Source organism: Scleropages formosus, chromosome 9 (assembly GCF_900964775.1).
Source record: "Scleropages formosus chromosome 9, fSclFor1.1, whole genome shotgun sequence".
NCBI classification, from domain to species: domain Eukaryota; kingdom Metazoa; phylum Chordata; class Actinopteri; order Osteoglossiformes; family Osteoglossidae; genus Scleropages; species Scleropages formosus.
In genome coordinates this window covers 1,367,504-1,390,088 of record NC_041814.1, presented here as the reverse complement: position 1 = coordinate 1,390,088, position 22,585 = coordinate 1,367,504, and the positions used below count along the sequence as shown (strand labels likewise).

Sequence of the window (22,585 nt, the reverse complement as noted above, 5' to 3'; positions counted from 1 at the left end):
TCGGCCCCATAACCCCTCGAGCGCCAGCGCAACTCCGTAACGCCGCAACGTTTATGCGGCCCATTGTGAGGCACCGCTGTTGTCTGGCAGTCCAGCTCCAACCGCCGTCCACGGCTTAGTGTACAGCTCAGGTCTGTAGATAGGGCAAAAGCCGCTGGCAGCACAGCCTTTTTCAGCCTCGCACTCTCCATTTGCCCGATGCTCTGCCATCGCAACAATATCCTCCTCTTTTTTCCGGTAGCAGATACAGCTGATTTTCAGCCTGGCTTGGCCACCGGCCTCCAGCGTGTTCGGCGTGCGGCGTTCTGCAGTCCTGGGTCTGTCAGTGGTGCCCCTGCGTGAACGTTTGTAAAACCCTCGGAGCAGTGCGCTCACAAACCAGTCCATGTCACAGACATCCAACACCCTCAAATAAATTTAAACATATTAATTAAATGTCTCTGCCATTCATCTGTCCAACCTTTTCATCCCTCTCCTTCACACAGATTCTAGCTTTATTGCCTCATAATCTACGAGTACAGGAGTTCGGTCTGGGACTTGAGAAAAGATAAAGTAACTGCACCGAAAGGCGGAGTGAAACTGTCTTCTCTCCGATTTTGAGTGAACATGTCCAAATATGAATTTAGTCCAGTTTTCTGACTGAAATAGCTTCCATACACACACACACACACACAGTATAGACTCCGTATAGCCTCCGCAACATACCACAGGTTCTTTATGTGTAAGAGCGTTCCATGTTTTGAAAAGTTGCGTTGACTTTACTGAATTAATATTAACTTGCGTCTAAAATTATAGAACTGTATAATGTGCTATTGAGGGTAGGATGTAGATTGCGTATTTGACATGTGCATGTGATTGCTTTCCTAAAAGACCTGTTTTAAAATATTATTGCTCCCTGTCCAGTGCCAACGTTACAATAAACCAACCCCGGCCCTGTCAAATGTACACATTTATAATATAATAAATATTTAATAAAAACACGATGCTTCGATTATGTAATTATCTGTTGTTTAATTATCCATGCTAATGTTTAAATTAAAGGAATAAAGCACTGTCTTTCATTATAACTTTAAAACACACCACAAACCAGCTAAATTTATACAAAGCAAATAATGAAACAACAAACACTAAATAGAAATGTAAGACTTGAGCGAGAGCTGTAGACGCTTTCGGTAAATATTACATTGGTGAGCGGACCCCTTTCAATCAATACCTATGCAACTGAAAGCGGGGGGCTTAGAGTGCACCAGCCTTTATGAAAGGCAGAATGGTACACGAATGCAATGTTTCTTACTGTACACAAAACCAAATGCACCGTATCAAGCGGTGGACATAACTTTGTGATCACGAATAAGACACTGCATTTAGCTCTTTGTCCTTTGTGTACACATACCAGTTCACTGTCATCATGATTTACTAGAATTTATGTAAAATCCTGAGATAAAACAAAGCACTTTTTGAGTGTGACATCGAAAAGCTCGCTATGCAAACGTAATAACAAACACATCTTTGACATAATGAAAATGTAACAGCTCAATAAAATATTACGACAGGTATCGCTGCATACATTCTGCCAAATACCCATATATTGAAGGTTTTTACTTTCTAGGTTGTTTTTCAAGTGATTGATAGTGAGCTACACGTACAACTCTATTGTACTGTTACCAAACCTCCATCAAACTCATACTTGTATAGAGATATTTTGAAATCTAGATACTGTACATAAGCGTTAATAACAACGAGCGAAAGGCAGCTCTCCGCAGCTGGCCGACCGATTCTATCGGCATCGTCAAAGCGGAGATCATTCTAGAGCCATGTCCCAATTACATTAAACTCCTTTAATAAAAAAGGACTCGTTGAGGGAAACTTGGCACTTCATTTGATTCCCAGGCCGCCTCCTCACTGGCTTGCTGGAGGAGCACGCCCAGGCAGGCACAAACGAAGGCTGGACCTGCTCCGTGTCACACACGCCATTCCCTCAGTGGTGACTGTGCTGACTGTGGTGGCTGCGGTTCAGGGGCTGTGTGCCACTCTCCCTGACCGCTGTGGGTCCCTTCGCCTTTGGCACCTAAGGGGTGAAATGCACTCGCCCGCCCCTAAAACACACCCTCCGAGGATTTACTGTACCGATCCTCTGTCCTCGCTTCACGGGGGGATTTTTTTTAATAATTGCGCTGCCTTACGTACGCGCACGGCTCCCGTAACGATTAAAATAAAGGGGTTCCTTCCCCAAAGGCGTGTGTGAGGGGTGTGTGCTTCCAGAGCAATTGTGAAAATATTCTTTGGCTCCTAAAAGGGGGCTGGTTTACAGTGGGATGCAAGTGCGCATGTGTATGCGTGTGCTTTTGCGAAGGGGATGGAAATGTGTCTGTGGAGTTGGGAGGGGCTACGGTTATGGCTGCATATAATTCTGTCTGGTGCGTCTGAAACATATGGACTCCCCAGCTGCTCTGAATATGCAAATTGAAAGCCCAAGCACACACCGGTTGACCCAGACACACCACTCAGCCCTTGGTTTCCCCTTTATATGTGCACTGTCTCAGGCAAGACAGCCCCTCCACCCCCTGCCACGGACAAATATATTCCCCCTCGAACGCAACCCCAAAGCTCCCATTCCCCCCCAACCCCCTGCTTCTTTCCTGAAGCCCTTCCTCTACACACTACAACATGATAGGCATGAGCGCCATTTTGTCTATCAAAAGGCACTGTACGGCTCTGCTTCGCCTTAACGCAGCTGAAGCCTTCCACGCCCAACTGTGTGGGATTTCGCTTCAATTAAAAACGCTAGATTGTGAATTAAAAAGGAGGCACGAAGCAGCCCTCTTTGTAATGGAGAAGAACGGCGAATCCTTACCACCGCTAGAATATCACGCACGTCATTTGCGGTGTCATTTCACAGCCTCCCCGCCCTCTCTGAATGCAGACACGGCTTCAGCCGATCCTTTTTTTTAGAGCTCCGCAAATTTGTGAATCATGACAAATCATCTCAGGAGATACGAACATGATAAAAATGTTTATTGGAAATTAGAATTATACTAAGCGGTATCGTACGCCATAACTTAATTTGATGGGCTCTGTTGTGATGTAAAATAATGGCTTTGGATGCTTCGTAGCAGTAAGCAGACAGGGAATTAGGCGACGTCCCCGCATGGCTCCTTTGTCCATCTGCTCCACGGTCGCTCGCTATCGAGTCGTTCATGATTGTCAAACGTATTTCACACTCATCTCATACCTGGGCACTGCACACCGGCTACACGGGATCGCCCCATTTTGCGGGAATACATAAATGCCACGCCGTGTCTGCCAGAGTGATTAAATTGTTCTGACACATGAGAGCTCAGGAAAAGGTGATACAATTACATGGGTCTCAGATCCCCGTCATGGTCCTCCCATGGCGACCAGCTACTCTGTTGTACAGCTCTGTTAATACTGTGTTAAAACCAGCAGAAAGAGAGTACAGCTCTGTGCGAACACCGATAGACTACCGTCCAGCCAGGACACAGGCTCACCGAACAAGCAAGCAGCCCGTGCGAAACCCCGCGCTCTTCAAGCATGCGTTTCGTCCGCAGCGAACGTACAAAAGGACCGAACGCGGGACGGTGCTCGGGCTCCGCCGGCCGGGCCCCGAAAACAAAACCAAGAAAAGCCATTTTCCCGCATTAGCCACGTTGCTCTTAATTGCGAAATCGAGGCCCTTTAACGCGGATTTGAAGTGTTGCCCACATTGTCTGAAGGAGCTCGACGTTGCATGCTGGGTGCTGTGTGAAGGGCGGACGCTGTCGTGTCCCACGGCACGGTGCCCCTATAGCGGGGAGCGTAGGGGCATAATAATGAGGTCATTAAATGCTGTCTGTCCGCGGTCTGTGGCACGCCACTTTACAGTGCCGGATTTGCATATAGGAGGATGTATAATTCAGACGGTCGCAGACGGCGTACGGTACACTATGGGATAACAGGCCCCACGTCTTCAGCCACATTAGCAGCCGTGCGACACTTGCGGGGATAACATGAAAGGGGCATAAAGAAAAGAGAAACAAAGGATGCAGAACAGAGGCCTGTTATTACCTCACACAGCACCGCGCTCCCAAATGCTCTCTCAGACAGACCTCGGAGCTGTGTTTTCTCGCAGCGCCATTAAAGGGGGCAGTACGCGCGAACCAAATCGAGGTTATGCAAATGGAATTAGCTGACATTTACATATTGTTAATGGCCAAGCAGATGGTGGACGCTCCAAGTAGCCGCCATCTTGGGCTGGGAGAGAGCAGGCAGAGCGCGGCGGACATTTTGTCAGCGGCTGTGCCCGTCGGAGGAGTGGCGTGGCACCCGCCTCCCCGTGCCAGCGACTGGGTGTGACACCGGCTGCTCTACTGGGAACGATTCGCTAAACCACTGTGTCAACACACACACACACACACACACACACACACACACACACACACACACACACACACACACACACACGCACGTCATACAGGAGTAAAAATGCAACATGGAACAAGGTGCCTTTCTCAGATGTCGCCACGGAAGTTCTTTTTTTCCCTTCACAGAAAAAAAGCTGTGAATATTAAGCGCTCGACAGGCCCGCTATTATGAACAATCGGGAACGATCGGCACATTTCAGCAAATGCTGTCGGTAGGATCTGAAACTTTGGGCCTTTATGATCCTTGAGTGAGGAAGATCTGTTGGACGCATGGCTAACAGCTGGGGCGTTGCACGGGACAGTGATGGAACAGACTTCTAAGCAGAAGCTCATTATGTCAGTTCTAGGTGTAACACGTGACTCGTAGTATTGGGACAATGTACTTGAACACGAATTGAGCAAGAGAAATAGATTTGTTTAAATAAATACAAAATTGTCCAAGTACTGGAGCAATAGCAATAATTTAAAAAAAAAAGTAAACAACAACAATAAGCAATAATAATAATAATAATAATAATAATAATAATAATTTTTGATGCTGCTAATATGGTCGGTGTGTGTGGCCTTACCATGTATTCCTGGATGAAGATCCTCTTGCTAGGAGAAAGTCTTACCGGCTTGCCACTGTTAAATCGGAGTCACTGAGGACAGCTGCAGTTGTTTCACTCAGCATCCGGTCCAGGGAGCAGCATCGTCATGCGAGTCCTCCGCTGATCTAACCGTAGTCCGGCGCACTGCGGGAGTTTACCTCAAATGGAAAGCGTACTGTAGATCTTCGTTTTGTTTTCGTGTTCGGCAAAGTTTAAAAATGAGAGCGTCACGCAGGGTCAGGCAGTTACAGAACACTTATCAGGAAGGCCACTTCAACAAGGCTTCTTCTTGCTTCCTTATCGTTGAAGATGGAACCGGAGGGGAGTTCGTACAGTCCATTTCTTCCTTTTTCCCTTTTGTGGACATTCCAGGCACACACACACACACACACACACACACACACACACACACACAGAGACGCACACACATATATAGACATGACTGGAATTTCTGCAAAAATTATATAAATAATGTTGCATATATTTTCGTTCTGAGTTTGCTTTCGACAATCCCCACATCATGGCATTCGAAATCCCCTAGGTTATGAGGGATTTGGCCATCCAGGATCAGTTACATTGCTCATATGGACTGATAAGCACTGAAGAGGAAAGCAAAGAGAAAAGGGAATATATTATATACATTATATATATGCCGGAGAATCCTACGTAGTTTCATTCGAGAGGGCAAATGCGTTTATAAAGTCATTTTATGCTGGTTCATTTCATAGGAGGCATTTGCTGTATGCCGTTGGCTTCCACATCAGGACGCTCACGGTGGCGGTCTCATTCATGCAGTTGGGGAACACGTAATCGGGAGAAAAGTAGCAGCAGACCTTTGCTGTTCTTTTTTATTTATTGTCTGGCAAACTTTTTATCAGGCACTGCGGGTCTGGGAAGGCCCCGCGGCAGTACCACACGCATAAAGCGGCGCAGGGTTGAGCCCCGTCCTGTTGTGCGCTGGTTGGAACCGGGGATGGCGTGGGGGAGGCAGAGGGAGCGGTGGGCTCGGAACCCCCCCACCACCCCTCAGGCTCCCCAGGCCGGGGGCCGTGCTGAGCGACCTCCAGCAGCCTCCCTCCTTCCGTATCGATTTCTCCTGCCGCCCAATGCCGAGGCGCACGTAGCCGGCGGGGATAGCCGCCCGCCGTGGCAGCCCACTCCGCAGCTCCCTGCTTGGCCCCGGCCCTGCTCCCAGAAGGCCTGGAGATAGGGAGAGGGGCTGGCGGAGGAGAGGAGGAGAGCCCGTGGCCATCGACAGCTGTGCTCGCCCGCTCCGAGTCCGGTCTCTCAGCCGTGCTCCGTCCTTTTCTCACTCCCACTCTTCTCCGTGCCTCCTCCTGGTGAACAAACAAGCAAAGAGGAGAAAAAAATAAGGTCAGCTTAACTCTCGGTTTTTCCGCCTGTTCCGAGTGCTATGCAAATAGCTATCCACCTCTTTGATCGGAGAGATGCAAAAGCTGAATACTGGGAATGGTTTAACAGTTGGTAACGTGAACTTTCTAACCTCACAAACAGAAGAAGTGAGAGAGTTTTGAGTGAAGTGCTTAGGGCTGCTAGAGGCGGCCTGCTGGGTCCATTCCCATCTATTACTACGATGGTTCCTGCAGATGAGCCGCTAACGGTGAGTTTCGGCCATTTCCAAATTAGGCCAATCGCCGGCGCATCGGAAAGGCTCGCTGCGTTTGCCTCCCAGAACACCCACCCCCCACAACTCCTGCTGCAATTAGAGTGAAATACCTGTGGAGAATTTCTCTCGGCATGCTTTTTCTTGCCACCGACTGACAGAATGAGTGGCACAAAATTGTTTTTCAACATACTGAGGAAGACAATGATTTCCCCACATTATGTTCAGAATAGGTGGAGTCTGAAACGGTGCCCAAACGGTTTATTCTGTTAATAGAGAAAAATCAAGAAAGCATTACAGGGCTGACAACTTGCTCCTTCTACACGTCCGTCTTGGACTGTTAAAAACTAAACACAACTCCCTGTTGTATGATCTGAGGTCTTTCTGTTATTATGGAAACGACGATGAGGACATTCTGTCGTGGGCTCCCCTCCATCTTATTGTGTCCCTGCAGCGGTGAAAGACCCTCGCTGAACCCATCTCCATTCAACGGGTCCACCTCGCACACCTCCACATTGGGACCGAGGGAGTCGTATGTGAGAACTGCGGTCCGTGTTCAGCGTTCAGGCTTGGGGCCAAGGAAGGCTGAAGAGGGGCCCACGCTGGCAGGGCAAGAGGGTATGAGGGAGGCGGGGGACTGGGAGGGAACATGGGGGGTGAAGTGGACGTCTCAGACACAATAATACCATTCATCGGGCCCAGACATGGGTGTTAACTCCCCTCCGACAGGACACAATGGGGCCTCCCCGGCATTCAGAAGGCCCTGGTGATATTGTTAGTTCAGGGCTGCGTTTCCCCCACGGCGGCACAAAGCGGCTGTATTGTGCAGGGCCGGCGGGATGGACGGAGAGAGGCTTGAGAGGTGAAAGGCAAAGAAAGAGAGAACGGCGCGTTTGTCTATCTGTCAGTGCTGACAGAAGGGACTAGGGAAGGGGGTTGGGGGGGTTACCCCATGGCATTGGACTTGCGTAAAAAAAAGAGAAGGGAGTAAAGAGGGAAAAAAAAGATAATGCTATAAATATTATTGAAGCAGCCAAGTGCAGAACTGAAGGGCTGCAAAAGAGGGCAACGGGTGTGGGGTGAGGTGAATGGACTAGTGATTCCTTTTTTGCAGGGGGGTGGCAATATAGTGGTTTCTTTTTATTGAGGAGGTGGGGGTTTTGGTTATGGCAATGCTGACTGCAGTCAGTGTATTTCTTATGCCCCACCCTAGTAGAATGAGAGTGAAAAGACTATGAGAGAGAGAGAGAGAGAGAGAGAGAGAGAGAGTTTGTATGTGTGTGTGTTAGCACGAAGCTGCTGCTGTTGCTGCTTGGTTAGTGATCAGGCAGAGCTGACGTCCAACTACTGCGAGACGCACTTTACGATTCACCTCGGGTGAGCAGGAGACGGAAACGGTAGGGAATGGAGGAAAGGAGAGGCTGGGGAGAGTGCATCATAAGTATATGTGTGTGTGTGTGTGTGTGTGTGTGTGTGTCTGTATGTATATGACCGTGTATGGGCATTCAGACAGGAGGAAAGGGGCGTGGGCAGGTGATCGCAATGAAGGAACGGGGGTGAGATACATGGGCAGCCCCACGGTCAGCACTCAGCACATCACTCATTGACACCACTGCCTCTTCTACGCTGTATGTCAACATGGAGACTTTCAGAATAGGGTTGGCAGAGAGACAACCAACGTGCTGCGCTCTTCAGACTACAACACTACACGAGTCATTTAACAAAAGTGTCTTATATGTCACATTTTCCAATTACATTTTACTAGTTAAAACCACACAATGAAGCATTTTAAATCAAGGGTAGCGGTAAAAACAAATGCAACGTTATCCACACCACAACTGCTGATATTTCCCTTCTACACAAATGAAATATGAAATTTAAGAGCCTTTGCAGTAATACATCAAATATATATTAATACAATAATTAAAAAAAATCAGAAGCCTACACATCAAAAGAAAATGATGGTATGAATAACTTGTTAAAATATAAGAAGTCCTTGAAACGTACAGCATCTGGACAACTGACAGATCTGTGTCCAGTTATCCCCATATGAAGTACAGTACATTAATTGAAAACTTCTTCCCGAACAAAAAAGGCACCACAAAGTACCGCACATTTAAGAAGCACACGCTTAGAAAAGGATCTGCACCAAATGTACAAAGCACATCATCATCCCTTAATACTCGGCACACCTTATGCACCTCACAAAGGAATAACTGCGTGCTAAAAAGTGAAGTCATGTGAAGCGGAGGGAGAAAGTTGCCTTCCTCCGGATGCCCCTTCGTCACGTTTCACTTGCCCTTGGGATCTGCCCCAATGCTGGGTGGGCATGCTGCACACGGCACGCTCCCGCGAACAGCACTTTGTTTGTTTTCCCTCCGGTTAACGCTGACCATCTGTTCCCATGGCAACGCCGCCTCCTCTCCTCTGCTTTCCTTTCTGTGACTGACGCCAGGCCAGCAGAGATGTTCCCCGCTCTCTCGTTAGGAGGGAGTCTCCCTGATCTTACTGCAGCCGAAAGAGAGAGCGCAGGGCGGAGGCAGAACAAGGCTGCAAGGGGGAGGATGCTGCCGCTTGTGTGCATCGCTGACATGGAAAGGATACCAGGAGTCTGTGGCACTGTGGCAAGCACGCTTGGGTTCAGTGCTCTGCATCAATATACACGCAGTCAGCTATCAAAGGTGTCGCAGAGTCACTGTTTTCATCAGACGACACCATGTAGCATTTTTACCATAATATGGAGCCCTTTTGTCCCTTCAATCATTATAGGTAATATGTATGATGTAGGCTGAACCATCGTGCCTGCATGCTTTCAGAAAACAAAAACCCTTGGCTTCACATTTTTTTTTTTTAAACTATTCACATCATAAAATAAGGACTTTCATGGACATTTTTTGGCTCATGCTTACTTGTATAGTCCTTCCAAAATCTTTCAGCATTTATGTTGACCCGTTTCACAATAATATAAGAATGGTTTAATGAAGTTTGTTCTGTGTAAGAGCAATACTGACAAGTCTCAGTGCTGCGTCCCCTCAATTTTTCAGAATAGATAAATCAGGGCAAGACAGTACGGTCTTTCTTAGATGTGTCTAATTAGTTCTCTTATTTTTCTGGTGCTAAATACACAACGTATATGTCGTTCCCTTTCTCCTCCCCATGCCCCATTCATGAGACACGTGGGCACAGCTGGTAAAGCTGCTGCCTCAGCTCCTGTACTGTTTGCTGGGCTTTGAGGTTTAAGCCCAGCTCAGGGTGTCCAAGTTTGTATGCTTCTCCCTGTATTTGTATGTGCGGGAAAAGACACTGTCCAACTGCTCCCGTTCCTCCCTTAGACTGGAAACCCCACCAGTAGCCACTATGCATTGGCTTTCACTCGATGGCACTTCCACCCATCTCTCAGCCTGGTTCCCACAGTGGTTGTGTTAGGCGATATTGCAAACTTTCTCCAACGCTCCTTCAACTCTACGGCTCACAGTATTTATGGACACGCTGCCTGGTTACAGTGGGCAGCAGTCTGTGGCACTGGTAGTTTACAGTTCCTGAGCCGTGCGTTTAGACATAGGTTTGAATCCAGGTCAGTAGTGTCGAGATTACATGTTCACGTGGGTTTACTCCAGCTGTTCCACTTCCCTTCCCATAGTCCCAAGATATCAAGTAAGACTGTAGGCACAAATTGTAAAGTTCACCCCTTCTTTGTTAAAATCAAATTTTTCTTAGTGTCACTGTGACTGCATTTAACTTAATAAGCACCTAGTTGACAATTTATCCATGTTTAAAAGGCTCAAGTCCCATCTGCTGCTATGGAACCCTTGAGCCAGCTACTTACCTTGAATTGCTCCAGTAAAAAACAAGGTACCCAGCTGCATAAATGGGTGAAGAATTGTAAGTTGTTTTGGAAAAAAGTATCACCTAAATAAGCAAATATAGTTTTTCATGTTATTGGTTGTGCTTCTGTACTTTTTTATTTCTTCTGTTATTTTGTGACACTGACCTATTATGACAAGCTGATTTCAGCTTTAGCCCTATTGTTTTGTATGCTCGCATAAATGTAAACAGTAAATTGTGAAATACTTCAGGATTAGTTAACTAGGGCATAAACTAAATCTCATATTTTGTGAGTAATGTACTAGTCTAATAACAGTTTTTGCTGTTTATAATAGATTAGGAACTCCGAAAATCCCAAAATAGTCATCAGCTTCCCCTTAAACAAATTATGTGCCCGATGCCACCGGTTAAGTCATTTTGCTTCAGGAGGTAAAAAACACCCAGAGTCTATAAACAGTTCCAATAATAAATTACAGCAATATAACAGTGGTACTCCTCGATATGGATGTAAAATGGAGCTATCACGTTTCCGTGTAAATGTCTACGAAAACCTGGAGCTACAGCAAGAACAAATATTTGGATGACCCATCTGGTGTGAGTTGCAAACTGTACTAGAATTTCTCAGCCCTGACTGCACTTAAGAGTGAGAAAATAGAAAATTTAATCTGGCAAGTACTTTATGAGTTGTAAAGAGAATTCGAGGCCATTTCCGATGGCTGTGTATTTTAATGCAGCGTTAGTGATAAGTAAAGGATTGCTTTACATAAGTGCGGCCCTTCAAATGATCAAAGTCTCGAGCCTTTAGTCCCAACAGGCACCAGGGGAGGCTGAATTTATAAATAAACATGCTATGAAACTGGCATGTATGCCCTCGTGCAGGGCTTGGTTAGGAGGTGTTCTCTGCTGAAAGGGTTAGGTATAGTCATTCCCCAATTGGTGGGCTAATGCACCTCAGTGGTCCGGGGGCTGGCTATTGTCCTGCCGAGAGGATTACATCGGCGGGACGGGGCAGACAATGTACCCCTCCTGTGAGGGAGGGGCACAGAGTTTGGGGGAATGAGGGAGGCGGTCAAACGCTCACCGACTCAATTAAAGCCCAGTGAAGGGAGAGCTGAGAGGAGACGCCGGGTCGTGCAAAGGGTGGGAAAAAGGTCGGGGGGAGGTCATCCAAGGCAGGAGAGAGAGGAGGGTCAGGGGAAAGTAGGGAGGGAAATATTTGATGAAGGACGAGAGAAAACGTTTGAGGAGAAATGAAAAAAGGTGGAAGAAAAAAATGGTGCCTTTGTAAGGAATTGAAATGAGGGAGGTGCTTGGAGAATGAGTTCTGCGGAAGACTGGCAGGAGAAAGGGCGCACAGGAAGTGTGAATGAAAAGACAGGTAGTGACAGGTGCGAGAAGAGGAGCTGGGGTGGGTGTGAATGTGGGTGAACGGGGTATTCCTGGTCCCGGTAGACAAACGGGCCCCGTACCTCGCTCATTCCATCAGGAGCGCATGCAAAGACACACTTGAGACACACTTATAAAGCGCGGGTCGCCTGACGAAACTTCAACAAAAGGAGAACAAGTTCCTGTCGATGGAACATGTCAGATTCCATTGTGAAGGAGGGGGCCCCACGCACACGCTAGTGTGTGTGTGTGTGTGTGTGTGTGTGTGTGTGTGTGTGTGTTTGTGCGTGCACGCATTGGCATCAATTCACAGTAACCCAGCACCATGGTAGAAGGGGGGTGGATTTGAGATGTGAGGGGCTGTGGGAGGTTGAAGGGCCGGCGGCAGAAGCAAGACTCAAACGCTGAGGTGCTCCAGAACGATTATTGATCCTGAGTTGGAGCTGGGGTGGGGGTGGCCACTGCAGACAGCACAGTACAGCGCACAACTTCTCCTTCACCCCGCAACCCCCCTTTATTTATCAGGTTAAGGAACTCTTTTAAAAAGAGTGTGTGTGTGCGGGGGAGGGTCAGAGGGTGTTATCTGACTTCATGAAAGAAACCCCCTCCAGGTAGAGCAATGAAAAGTGATGGTTTTTCTAAGACCCCCCACACCACTAGGAGAACTTGAACAAATGGTTGGAAGCGACTGACTTAAGTAACTCGGTCGCTTACAACGTATTATCCATAGATAACTTATTATTTTTTTTAAACAATTTATCAGAATAACAATTTTACAGAACACACTATGAAACATACAAAATCATGTAATGTGCTCAGGGATACAATACTACACCCCTGCTAGAACATGATCACAAGGTCAGTTTCTTAACCCCTGTTCTGTCTGCTATCCTTTCATTAATTGGATGAAGGAAAAGGCGAAGCTGATAAGATGTCTTTTGTCAATATGTATATAAAAAACAGACGTACATAAATAGCTGTGTAGCAAAATGACAGATCTGAGTTCAGATTACTCAGGGCATACAGATGGTCATTTAAATATTGTGAGTAAACTCAAGGCCTACTAATAGTTACTAATAGGATGTCAGTTATTTCAGCTGTGGGTAGTGGGTATAACCCAGATGGACTGAGGGTGCTAGTAAATTTAATCCTTGTTGCTACCACGCTTGTCACTGCAGGGCAATAGACAGTGAACTCCGAACAAGAGAACCCCCCCAGGACAACACCAAAATAGCAGACCACACACTCTCCATATTGCACTCTGTGGTTTGCACAATGCATCCACCATATCTGGTTAACTAAGAGAGTCTGTCTTTCTGTTCCCTCCCTCCTTTACACACCTTTTCAATGGGAAAGCAGAGTGGGTGATGAGAAGGGGCTTGGTGATGCAGAGTAAACAGAGACATGGGTGGGTTTGGGCCGACCACACACATGCTGCCGAGGCTGCTGAAGAGACAGACGTGTGATGGTCAGTCCATGTGCTGCGATACCCTTGGATGTTGCAGATGCTGAAAATGTTAAGTTTACATGGTGATCATTATACCATCTTTGTGACGTTGCTTGGTCTTAAACTGCCTGGTGATCATGACCTTAAATCAACGGATGGGAACGCACTCAAAGAAAGACATGAAAGAAAAAGTCCTACATTTGGGAAAGGAGATGTGCTCCGTTGTCCCATCTCTGCCTTGGCATTAAAAGTTCAAGTATTTTTCCGCACTAGATTTCCCCACCTTTCATAAAGCTCTCTGCATCACTTCGGGATGATGTAGAATATTTTTTCCCTGCACTTAAGTCTTTCCTTAAGCTATCGTCATGGAGCCCAGCCCTGCCACTCCAGTCCTCTTTTCCTGCCTTTATTAAAAATGTCTGTCCCATAAAAGCTGCACAGTTCTCTTGCTGAATCAAAACCCCAGCAAACTGCTGAAGACCAACTCTCCTTTATTGTTTGGACATGGATCACGGATCTAATTGAAAGTCAAGCTGGAAGACATTCCTGAAAAGTTGCTATGTTGTCCACCAGCAACAACGCCACCCCCTACCCCCCACTTTCCTTGTTTAAACCAGCTAGTCTTTTACACATCAACTGGGGCTCTGTCTGCCCCGCTCTCCACAGACCACTCCTTTTGACGGCCAAGGTCCCGCTAAGCGCCTGACAAACAGGATGACATCACAGCCGTGCTGAGGAGACTACTTTAACACAATGCAAGGCAGCTGGCAAAGGAGCAGATGCCGGTGCAAAGAATTTACACAGCTTACATTTACATGTGACACAGGCTGTGAATGATGGCAAAGTGTGTGCTGAGGCCTTTCTTAAACTCATCAAGCCATGCGACAAAATCATGCCTTTCGGACAAACGTGGAAAAAGGAGAAAAAAAAAAAAAAACTACAAGACCACAATTTCGCATCGTCAAAAAAAAAGAAAAAAAAAAAAAAACATGGGAATCTGTAATAAAACATACCAACTAAAAAAAAAAGCAAGACATGTGAATGATGCCCTTTGATGTATTTTGTGTCTAACTAATAACTCCGTTCAAAAGACACACCAAAGATTTCCCAAAATGGAAATGAAAAATAAAAACAAGACAAAGAGACCAAAAGTGTTATTTTTTTCCTCTAAGTATTTATGATGGGTTTCACACCAGTTTGTGAGGGCTAGGACCAGTCTGCGTTGCCAGAACGACAGGTGTCTCGGTGTCGGGCCCGGCAGAAGCAGCTCGCGGAGACAGCTCGTTAATTTGTAGGACCCAAGGCCGTTCGTCCGGAGCCCTAAACAATGGTTCCAATGCAGTCAAAATTAGTGTCGGGGTGCACTGCCCCTCTCCCCACCTCTCACTCCTTTTGTGTGTGCATGCGAGTGTGTGTCTGTCTGTGTGCACATATTAAACAAATGAGCTGTGTGTATGCATTGTATAAGTACACAGGCCCCGTGTATATATTAGAAATGTGATTTGACCCTGGCCGGCTGAACCGCTGTTTCACGTCGCACTGGGCGTGGGAAAAAGCTGAGACCCCTTTTCACAGCTGCTCTGGCCGTTGCATTGAACCAATGGAGTACCGGACACCCCCACCCTCCCCCTCCCCTCGCCTCCTCCCATCCCATCCCATTCAGTCAACAGCCTGCCGCCTTTCACTGGGCTTCCCTCCTTCTGCCTTCAAAAATACACCATACCATTCAACATCTAGTTTACATAGAAATAACAGCGGCCTGTTCGACTTGTAAAGCCTGCAGCTTTCCCGCAAAATGTACCTTACCGGGGACTTGAGCTACCGGACCCATGACCGCACGCACAGGTGTTCACTTTTCTGTCTCTGCTCTCTAGAACCTGCAGTTATTCCAGCAACTTGTTTTCCACATTCCCTCCCGTTGCTATCAATCAGACACTTTTCTGTCTCTGGCTGTCATTTAAAAAAGAGAAAAGCTTACCACCCAACCTCACTGCAGACGGACTTTAATTTATGTTAACATACGCTAGTATTCCCCTCATGGTCCCCCACAAGCCCTCCCCTCACCTCCTCCCTATTCACTGAATTCATTTAAAGAGATTTATTTCCTATCAAGCCGTATAATGCAGGGGGCATAATTTAAATCAACTTATAAGAACAGCCGTGCAGATCAGTTTATGCATACAAATCTGTGGGGCTTGGGAAAATCTGGGCAGGTCACAGGCTTTCCAGCAAATGCAAAGTTTGGCAAGCATGGATATCTGCACATACTCCGGATTAGCTAGAATTATTTAGCCAAGTATCAGTCTTTTTACGTGTGTAAGATTCCTTTTCACTATTTGTTTTTTACAGAACTTCCAGCACTGTTCATAACAGCACACGCAGCTCAATGTTCAAAGCACGGCCAAAGCAAAGGAAAATGCTCCATTTATAACCCCTTATAAGAACTAATATCTTCTTTTTTTAGGTACCGAACAAAGAAAAATGTTAAGGTTTCTAACTCTAATTTGTACTGACAATACCATGGACACCAGTACCAGATATCTTTAACAAAATATACAGATAATCTCCTGAATGATGGTGTTTAATGGAACCTCAAAAATGTAACGGAAGTGTTACGTGTTATTTTGTGCTTGAATTTGGGCATTAAGGCATTTTTATAATGACAGACTATTTGAAAGTATACTCAGGGACGAATTCAGTGTTTCAATTATTGTGCAATCTTTGAAAAACTGAATACTTAAGCAAGGCACACAGTGAAAATCATCAGTGCTGGGGAGTGCTCCAGGATTCCCTATCGTCAACCTGCTGCACTGTGACTGCACTGGTATCAGCTGTAGAATTGCAGTGAGGTTTTCTTTCCTGATCTACATGCACAGGAAAAAATGTGGATCAGCAACATGAGATGAGACCGCGACCTGCCTCTGGTTCCAGGAATAACACTGGCTTATGTAAGATTTCATTCATTGGAATTTTATCTTTAAAGACATACTTTTTCTTGGATGCGTGCTGATTTCTGTATACCGATCTTTATAGGGAAACACAGTCATTTGTTATGTAATCCACAACTGGAATAAGGAGGTTGCCACTTTGATAAATACTGTAGGTGATCCAAACTATTTCAGAACGAGTAGAATACACACTTGTCATGTTTATATATTTATTTATGATCAACAGTATCATCTGACATATGCAGCCTACTCACTGAATTAATTCATGTTAACACGATACTGGTCTATCCGGCAAAAAAAAATCCACCTTTGCACTCTGCATATCTGACTCCAAAACTCAAAAAAACCCTCATCGATCCATCTACTTTGGAGATCTGATATTGACTACTTATATGAAACCAGCAGCTCTATCGAGCTGAAACAGGCGTGAAGCTGAGCGGGGTTGAGAGGTGGCTGAAGAGTGTGGTGTATAGCCACAGGGTTGAAAAGCTCGTCTGATGTTCCGTTTCTGATTTTCAATGCAATTCTTCCTCCGGGCCATGCTGATTTAGAACTGGGCCGATGTCACTGAATGGATTTGGCCTTGAAGAAAAGCTTTTCTTCCCCCCTGATAAAGGAAGTCCTCGCCGCAGATAGGCTTCACTTTTCTGTCTTTCTCCTCACTTTTTTCCTACCAGTAAGTTTAACTCAGTCCGGTTGCCCTGTACCATTTTCTGAACCCATTTGCATGGTGCACAAGATGGTGCAAGTGTGCAGAGCAGCTTAAAGAGAACGGAAAGTCCATTGATTTCAGCATGCACGCTTAGCAGTTAGCACAAGTTTCTTCTTGGTTTTTGGTGAACACCTCTCTGAAACTATATAATGTAAAGGACAATCAGACCCATCTGCATGACTTTAAGGAGACAAGAGAAAAATACAAACAAATCCTGAAAAGTTGCACATGAAGCATAAAACAGAATAGGGAAAATGAGTGAGATGTTTTTTGTGTTGACAAAAAGGGTTCTTTGTATGTTTCATAGGCCATGTCACTAACTGGACATTTGCCAGTAAAATTAATTTGGTGAAAAAGTAGAATGCCCCCACACCTCAGAAAACCATAGAAAAGAGGTAACCTTTAAATCTGACTTGAAGGAAGTTGGAGTAGAGTGGACTAAGGATGGAGTGTGCTTGTGGGCGAAATGTGTGACGGCAGTGATGGTACTTATTGGTTACATATGTGCAGTTGGATAAATGAGTGGGGGAATTGGGCTGGCGATCAGAGAAGTCACCCTAGCAACCCCTTTACATTACAACAGTGAAAATGAGACCTTGGCAAGGCATCTTAAAGGCTGGGCTGACAGAATGAAAATGAATTTTGGAAAAATACAAGTATCTATGCCTTATATTCCGAAACAAACTTCTTACCATTAACTGGATCACACAATGTGGTGTGTGCAGTGTATGTGCGGAGGGGGTAAATAAGAGACTCAACACTAAAAAAAAAAAGATACCTTTCAGCTCAGAGATTCTGGTAAAAGCGGAGTCATTCTGAGAGAATGGACTTTATTGTTATTCATAAGCGCCCTATAAACGGAATTGGACAAAAGCATCCTTTAAATGCGCAAGTGTTGCTGCTAATATGCTAAATGCATGCTGTGCGGTTACTAAAATTGCAATAAGCATTTCTGTTGACCATCTTCCGTTTTAAGATGAAAACAACGGTGATTAACAACGTGTCCCTCAACGCATCTTGCCTTGCTCATTTGCTGTAATGTTTTCAGTTATATTTCACTGTACCTTAATAGCTTTTTAATCCACATTACTGTATGCTCCATGGAACAATTATGAAGAACTAAGTCCTTACACAGTTAAGGCACTCATAGCTCACCTGGTGCAACAAAACAATAAAGGTTCCTGACTGACAACAGGGTAATCAACTGCAAAGCGGTGTGAAGTCTGCAGAATGCCATCACTGCACCACTTCACTACTGGTCAGAAATCAATGTAATATGTATTTAGCTGATACTTAACAGGATCTAGCAGTAGATGTTCGATGCAAAGCAGATGGTCAAATTCCAGCCAGGGTATTAATAAGCAGTAGCCTAGGATACTGAAGGTAGGGTGTTTATGAGTTTACTCCCAAATCTATCTTGGACTTGTCTTCAGGGGTTGGTATTGATTGCAGAGCCCGTGTGTTTTCAGCATAAACTAGTAAGGAATTGGAAGTGCTGCGGCCTTGTTGTGCCGAGCTGTGGACAGCACAGTCTCCGGACTAAAGCCACCGATCTCCCCTGGCAGGTTGCAGGTTAAAGGCTATTTGAGACACACCCATCTTCTGATGCTATTCGGAGAGCGGTGCCTTTTCCAGCCCAAAATGCTCCCACTAAGCATCATGCAGCAACATTTTTCTGAATTCATTTTACTTCCTTGAAGTCCATTGAAACATGTCCATTACAATATTCTGAGAAATAGTGCAGCCTGAAATTACGCTGTTAGTGTAGTTGTACCGATCTAGTAGCATTTAAAGAGTCAAATCATGTTTGGCTTACCTGTCATCGTTGATTGTCAAACTGACACCCTGTAAATTGTAAGGCTTGAATGAACTTTCAGAGAGGTTTTACTGCGTGCACTGGGTCCAGGGACTCGGCAGAAAGGGAACTTATGACAAGGTCACAGTGCAAGTGGATTCCTCATAACCAGAGCCTGGCGCTGGCCAATCCTCAGGACAGCACCGAATGCAAGTTTTAAGGCAAAAGAGAACGGGCTGCCCAGCCACCCCTGGCTATAGGAATAACCCATCCGACCCCACTCTTTCATCACCTCTCCTTAATAACTGTTTTGGGTCTTTGTCCCTTCTAGGGGTAGAAAAAACTGTGGAGCCGAGGATTTATCTTTTAGCAGAGTTGTCTCCAGGCAATCATTTCCTTTGCCGAGTCCCAGTAACAAATGATTTAAAGCAGTCTCAAAAAAATTACAACACATTTTATATTTCATAACAGCATTTTTTCTCTGATGATGGCAGATGTTATCTAAAAAATAATAGTCTGTAGTATTTGCGGACAGCGTTCGTATTTACACTGTAGAGCGCCCTATAGAGTGAAGAGGTGTATGTGGCATTCACCACACACTCTGGGAGCGATTCACAGTTGAGCTACCAAGGTGTGCATTCCAAATTATGATACCACCTCCATGTTTCCCATCACTTCCTGCAAACGTTAGTTGTGTTCACCTGTGCACCGTAGCCACGATACAGGTCCCCAGGGAGCATCACTGGCACACTCTGTCCGAACTGCTGCTGCAGTCGCACATCTGGTGGCATCCGAGGGTAGCGTGAGCTGTGCCCTGCAACAGCAGAGTGAGAACTGAGGGCAGAGATACAAGTGCCACCACAGCCTCAGCAGCGAGGAGAAAGGCACACACATCCGGGTGGTAGGTCAAAAAAGGTTAATACAGCAGTTTATTTCATTTAAAGCCGTTTCTTTCCGTCACTCCTTCGCTAACATACAGATGCACACACCAAGCAAGATCATTTCTGTTTTGGAAGGGTTTCAGTTGCACCAGCTGGACCAAAGTGGTTTTAAATACATGTGAAGCTAAAAACAGAAACAAATTTGCAGACATTGTGCGTGCACTAAATATCACACCTCGATTTAAAGCAACAAAATAAACCAGGAATAATGGCTATAACAAAAACCGTTTTCCTTGGATTTGACACTTTGAGCGTTTAAACAATCTTGCATGACTTCTTTAGTGTTGCTAATATTTTTCGATCAACATTTTTACACAATGAATTATTGAGAAAGACATAAAAACGTACAAGGCTGCACTGCTTCCGTCAGTGGTGCCCCACCTATAAAACATGATGGAAACTTGCTCATCTGCTAAAAGGCAGCTACAAGAAGGGACACCACTGCACAGAGAGAGCTAAGGAAGTGTAAGGAGCTGCAGGAGGGGATGCTGAGGGGGCAAAGAAAATCGAAAGAAATCTATTAAATGCACAATTGTGGAAATTCACTAACAACCAAGTTGGTTCAATGAAATTAAAGCTCACTCTCGTTAATGATCAGTTAATTACCAGTATTCAAAGATGAATAGCTTTTTTTTGTAGGTGAATTTCTAATGGGGGGGCGCGGTGGCATGGTCCTGCTCTCCAGTGGGTCTGGGGTTTGAGTCCTGCTTGGGGTGCCTTGCGACAGACTGGTGTCCTGTCCTGGGTGTGTCCCCTCCCCCTCCAGCCTTATGCCCTGTGTTGCCGGGTTAGGCTCTGGTTCCCTGCGACCCCGAATGGGACAAGTTGTTCAGATAATGTGTGCGTGTGAATTTCTGATGGAGAAAACAAATGCTGTGTTGGCTGCATGATTAAAATTAAACAACGTTCCCCTAACGGGTCTAAGGTGGTACTGGATCAACTGGTCCTGTGTTTAAAAGTGCTCTGGGTGCAGGCATGCTCTAACAAGGCCTCCACCTGCGATTCCACTGATAAGGTTCACTCAACCGGCCACGAAAGAAGGATATCGTGCCGGAGCCAACGCTGATAATCTGTGTTCATCTACCACTTGGTCACTAAAGAAGAATCTAATCTGGACTACTATGGATAATAAAGTTCAGTGGTAGGCAAAACAAATAATCAAAATGCTGGTCTATTGTGAAACGCAACGTAAGAGTAGCACTCAATGCATTCCTAACTACACACTCTTTGCTTGGACTGAACACTGTACACAGTAAATATTAGGTACAGAATCATTTTGGAATATATACATATACATATATATGTATATAATATATATACAGAAAATGCATTTCAGAAAAAGTCCAAAGAGAGGACTGTGTTGCAGTAATCACTAATTACCTGTCCATCTACCCCATTCAAAGCATAATCCAGGTGAGACCAATAGTATTATCATTATTATCATTATTAGGAAAACGGATAACTATACACTTAAGGGAAACAGAAGAACAGCCCACACAGATACTGTAAGTAAACTAACTGGGTGAATAAATTCAGCACTTGTAGGATGTGGCTGTCCAGCGTCCATCAGAATTCCATCACTACATAACCTGGGTCAACATGTAGTGTTTCAAAGAATACCTTAAATGTTTTGCGCCTTCAGATTCCCTTCAACAACAAGGCATTTACCACCATGTACCACTATTTCATTGTGACAGTATGTTCTGTACTTAACACAGCGTGAACTGTCACATTTTAAAAGTTCATGCTTAATGATGAACAATAGAATAAACTGCGTTTCATGTGGAAAAATAAAATCCAAAACAACAACAATAATAATAATAATAATAATAATAATAATAATAATAATAATAATCCAAAAACCATGACAGCAAGATATGCATGTTCAGGTACGTTCGGTCTTCTTTAGTAAGACGTGGAAAGATTATAAACAAATTTGAATGAATAGGACTAATAATAATATGAATGAATTAAAAAAATATTTTACGGTTATCCAAAGCATACACAATAACGGACGTGACTGAGACCTGTTCATCTTAACCATTGCAACTATTTCTAATTTTATGTTTTAAAAAAGGTTTACATTATTAATAAAAAAGACCTATTTTTTCAGTATATATACACACGCATTCGGGACAAACAAAAGCCGGATGATTCTCACGAGATTTTGTTGCTCCAGTAAAAAGCGCTCCTTTAGAATTCGACACTTTACACTTAAAAATGTAAAACTACTCTGGACACTTAGTAAATATACAAAGAAAGAGTTCTACGCGCACACTTCGTATCCAAAAGTACACACTTTGATTTTTAAACTCGTGTATTCTGAATTTAATATACGTTGATTGATTGCAAAACAGTTCTGCTCATTTTTAACCTCGTCTTACTATTCAGGTAGGGTAAGAAACGACTGAAATTAGTTGAAATAATTAATATTTCGCGCCCATTTTTCAGCCAGAGGAGAACAATGTTATACAATTGTGTGTGTTTGTGTGCGCGCGCGCGCGCGTTGCTTTTATGCACGTGCATCAATATATTTCACTGGTGTAAAATACACGGATTGCCATTGCAAAATTCCCACTAAAACGCAACGCAGGTGCAAGAGAAGCCGTTTAACGAGAATAAAAAATGGACAAACAAAAAGAGGTAGTATTAAAATGCGTTTAATTCGAGACACAGTAGGAAAATATTGTCTTATATTTGGGTAAATTACCCGGTAATTCATCTTTATGCACAGTCACACTGTCAAGTTCCCATAAATAAAACAGCGTAACACACGCTCTTACAAGTACTTAAAGCTCTTATTGACAGATCACGTTTACTCTCTGGTTTTACCACTCTTTACTCTGCTAAGTGTACTGCTTCAGCAAGGCGTGCTCAAAAAGAAGCGCATGATCTT

General features: G+C 44.9%; 1 protein-coding gene across 1 annotated transcript in view; it reads right to left on the bottom strand.

The window, feature by feature from the left end:
* Window positions 1–5,850: 5,850 nt before the first annotated feature.
* Window positions 5,851–22,585, bottom strand: part of LOC114911330 (translation initiation factor IF-2-like) — a 31,200-nt gene continuing 14,465 nt past the window's right edge. The window contains exons 3-4 of the mRNA XM_029255168.1: window positions 19,450–19,562; window positions 5,851–6,348 (exon numbers count right to left, since the gene is read on the bottom strand). Coding sequence (XP_029111001.1) covers window positions 5,860–6,348; window positions 19,450–19,539 — 579 coding nt within the window. The 5' untranslated portion in view covers window positions 19,540–19,562 and the 3' untranslated portion in view covers window positions 5,851–5,859. The remainder of the gene's footprint in view (window positions 6,349–19,449; window positions 19,563–22,585) is intronic.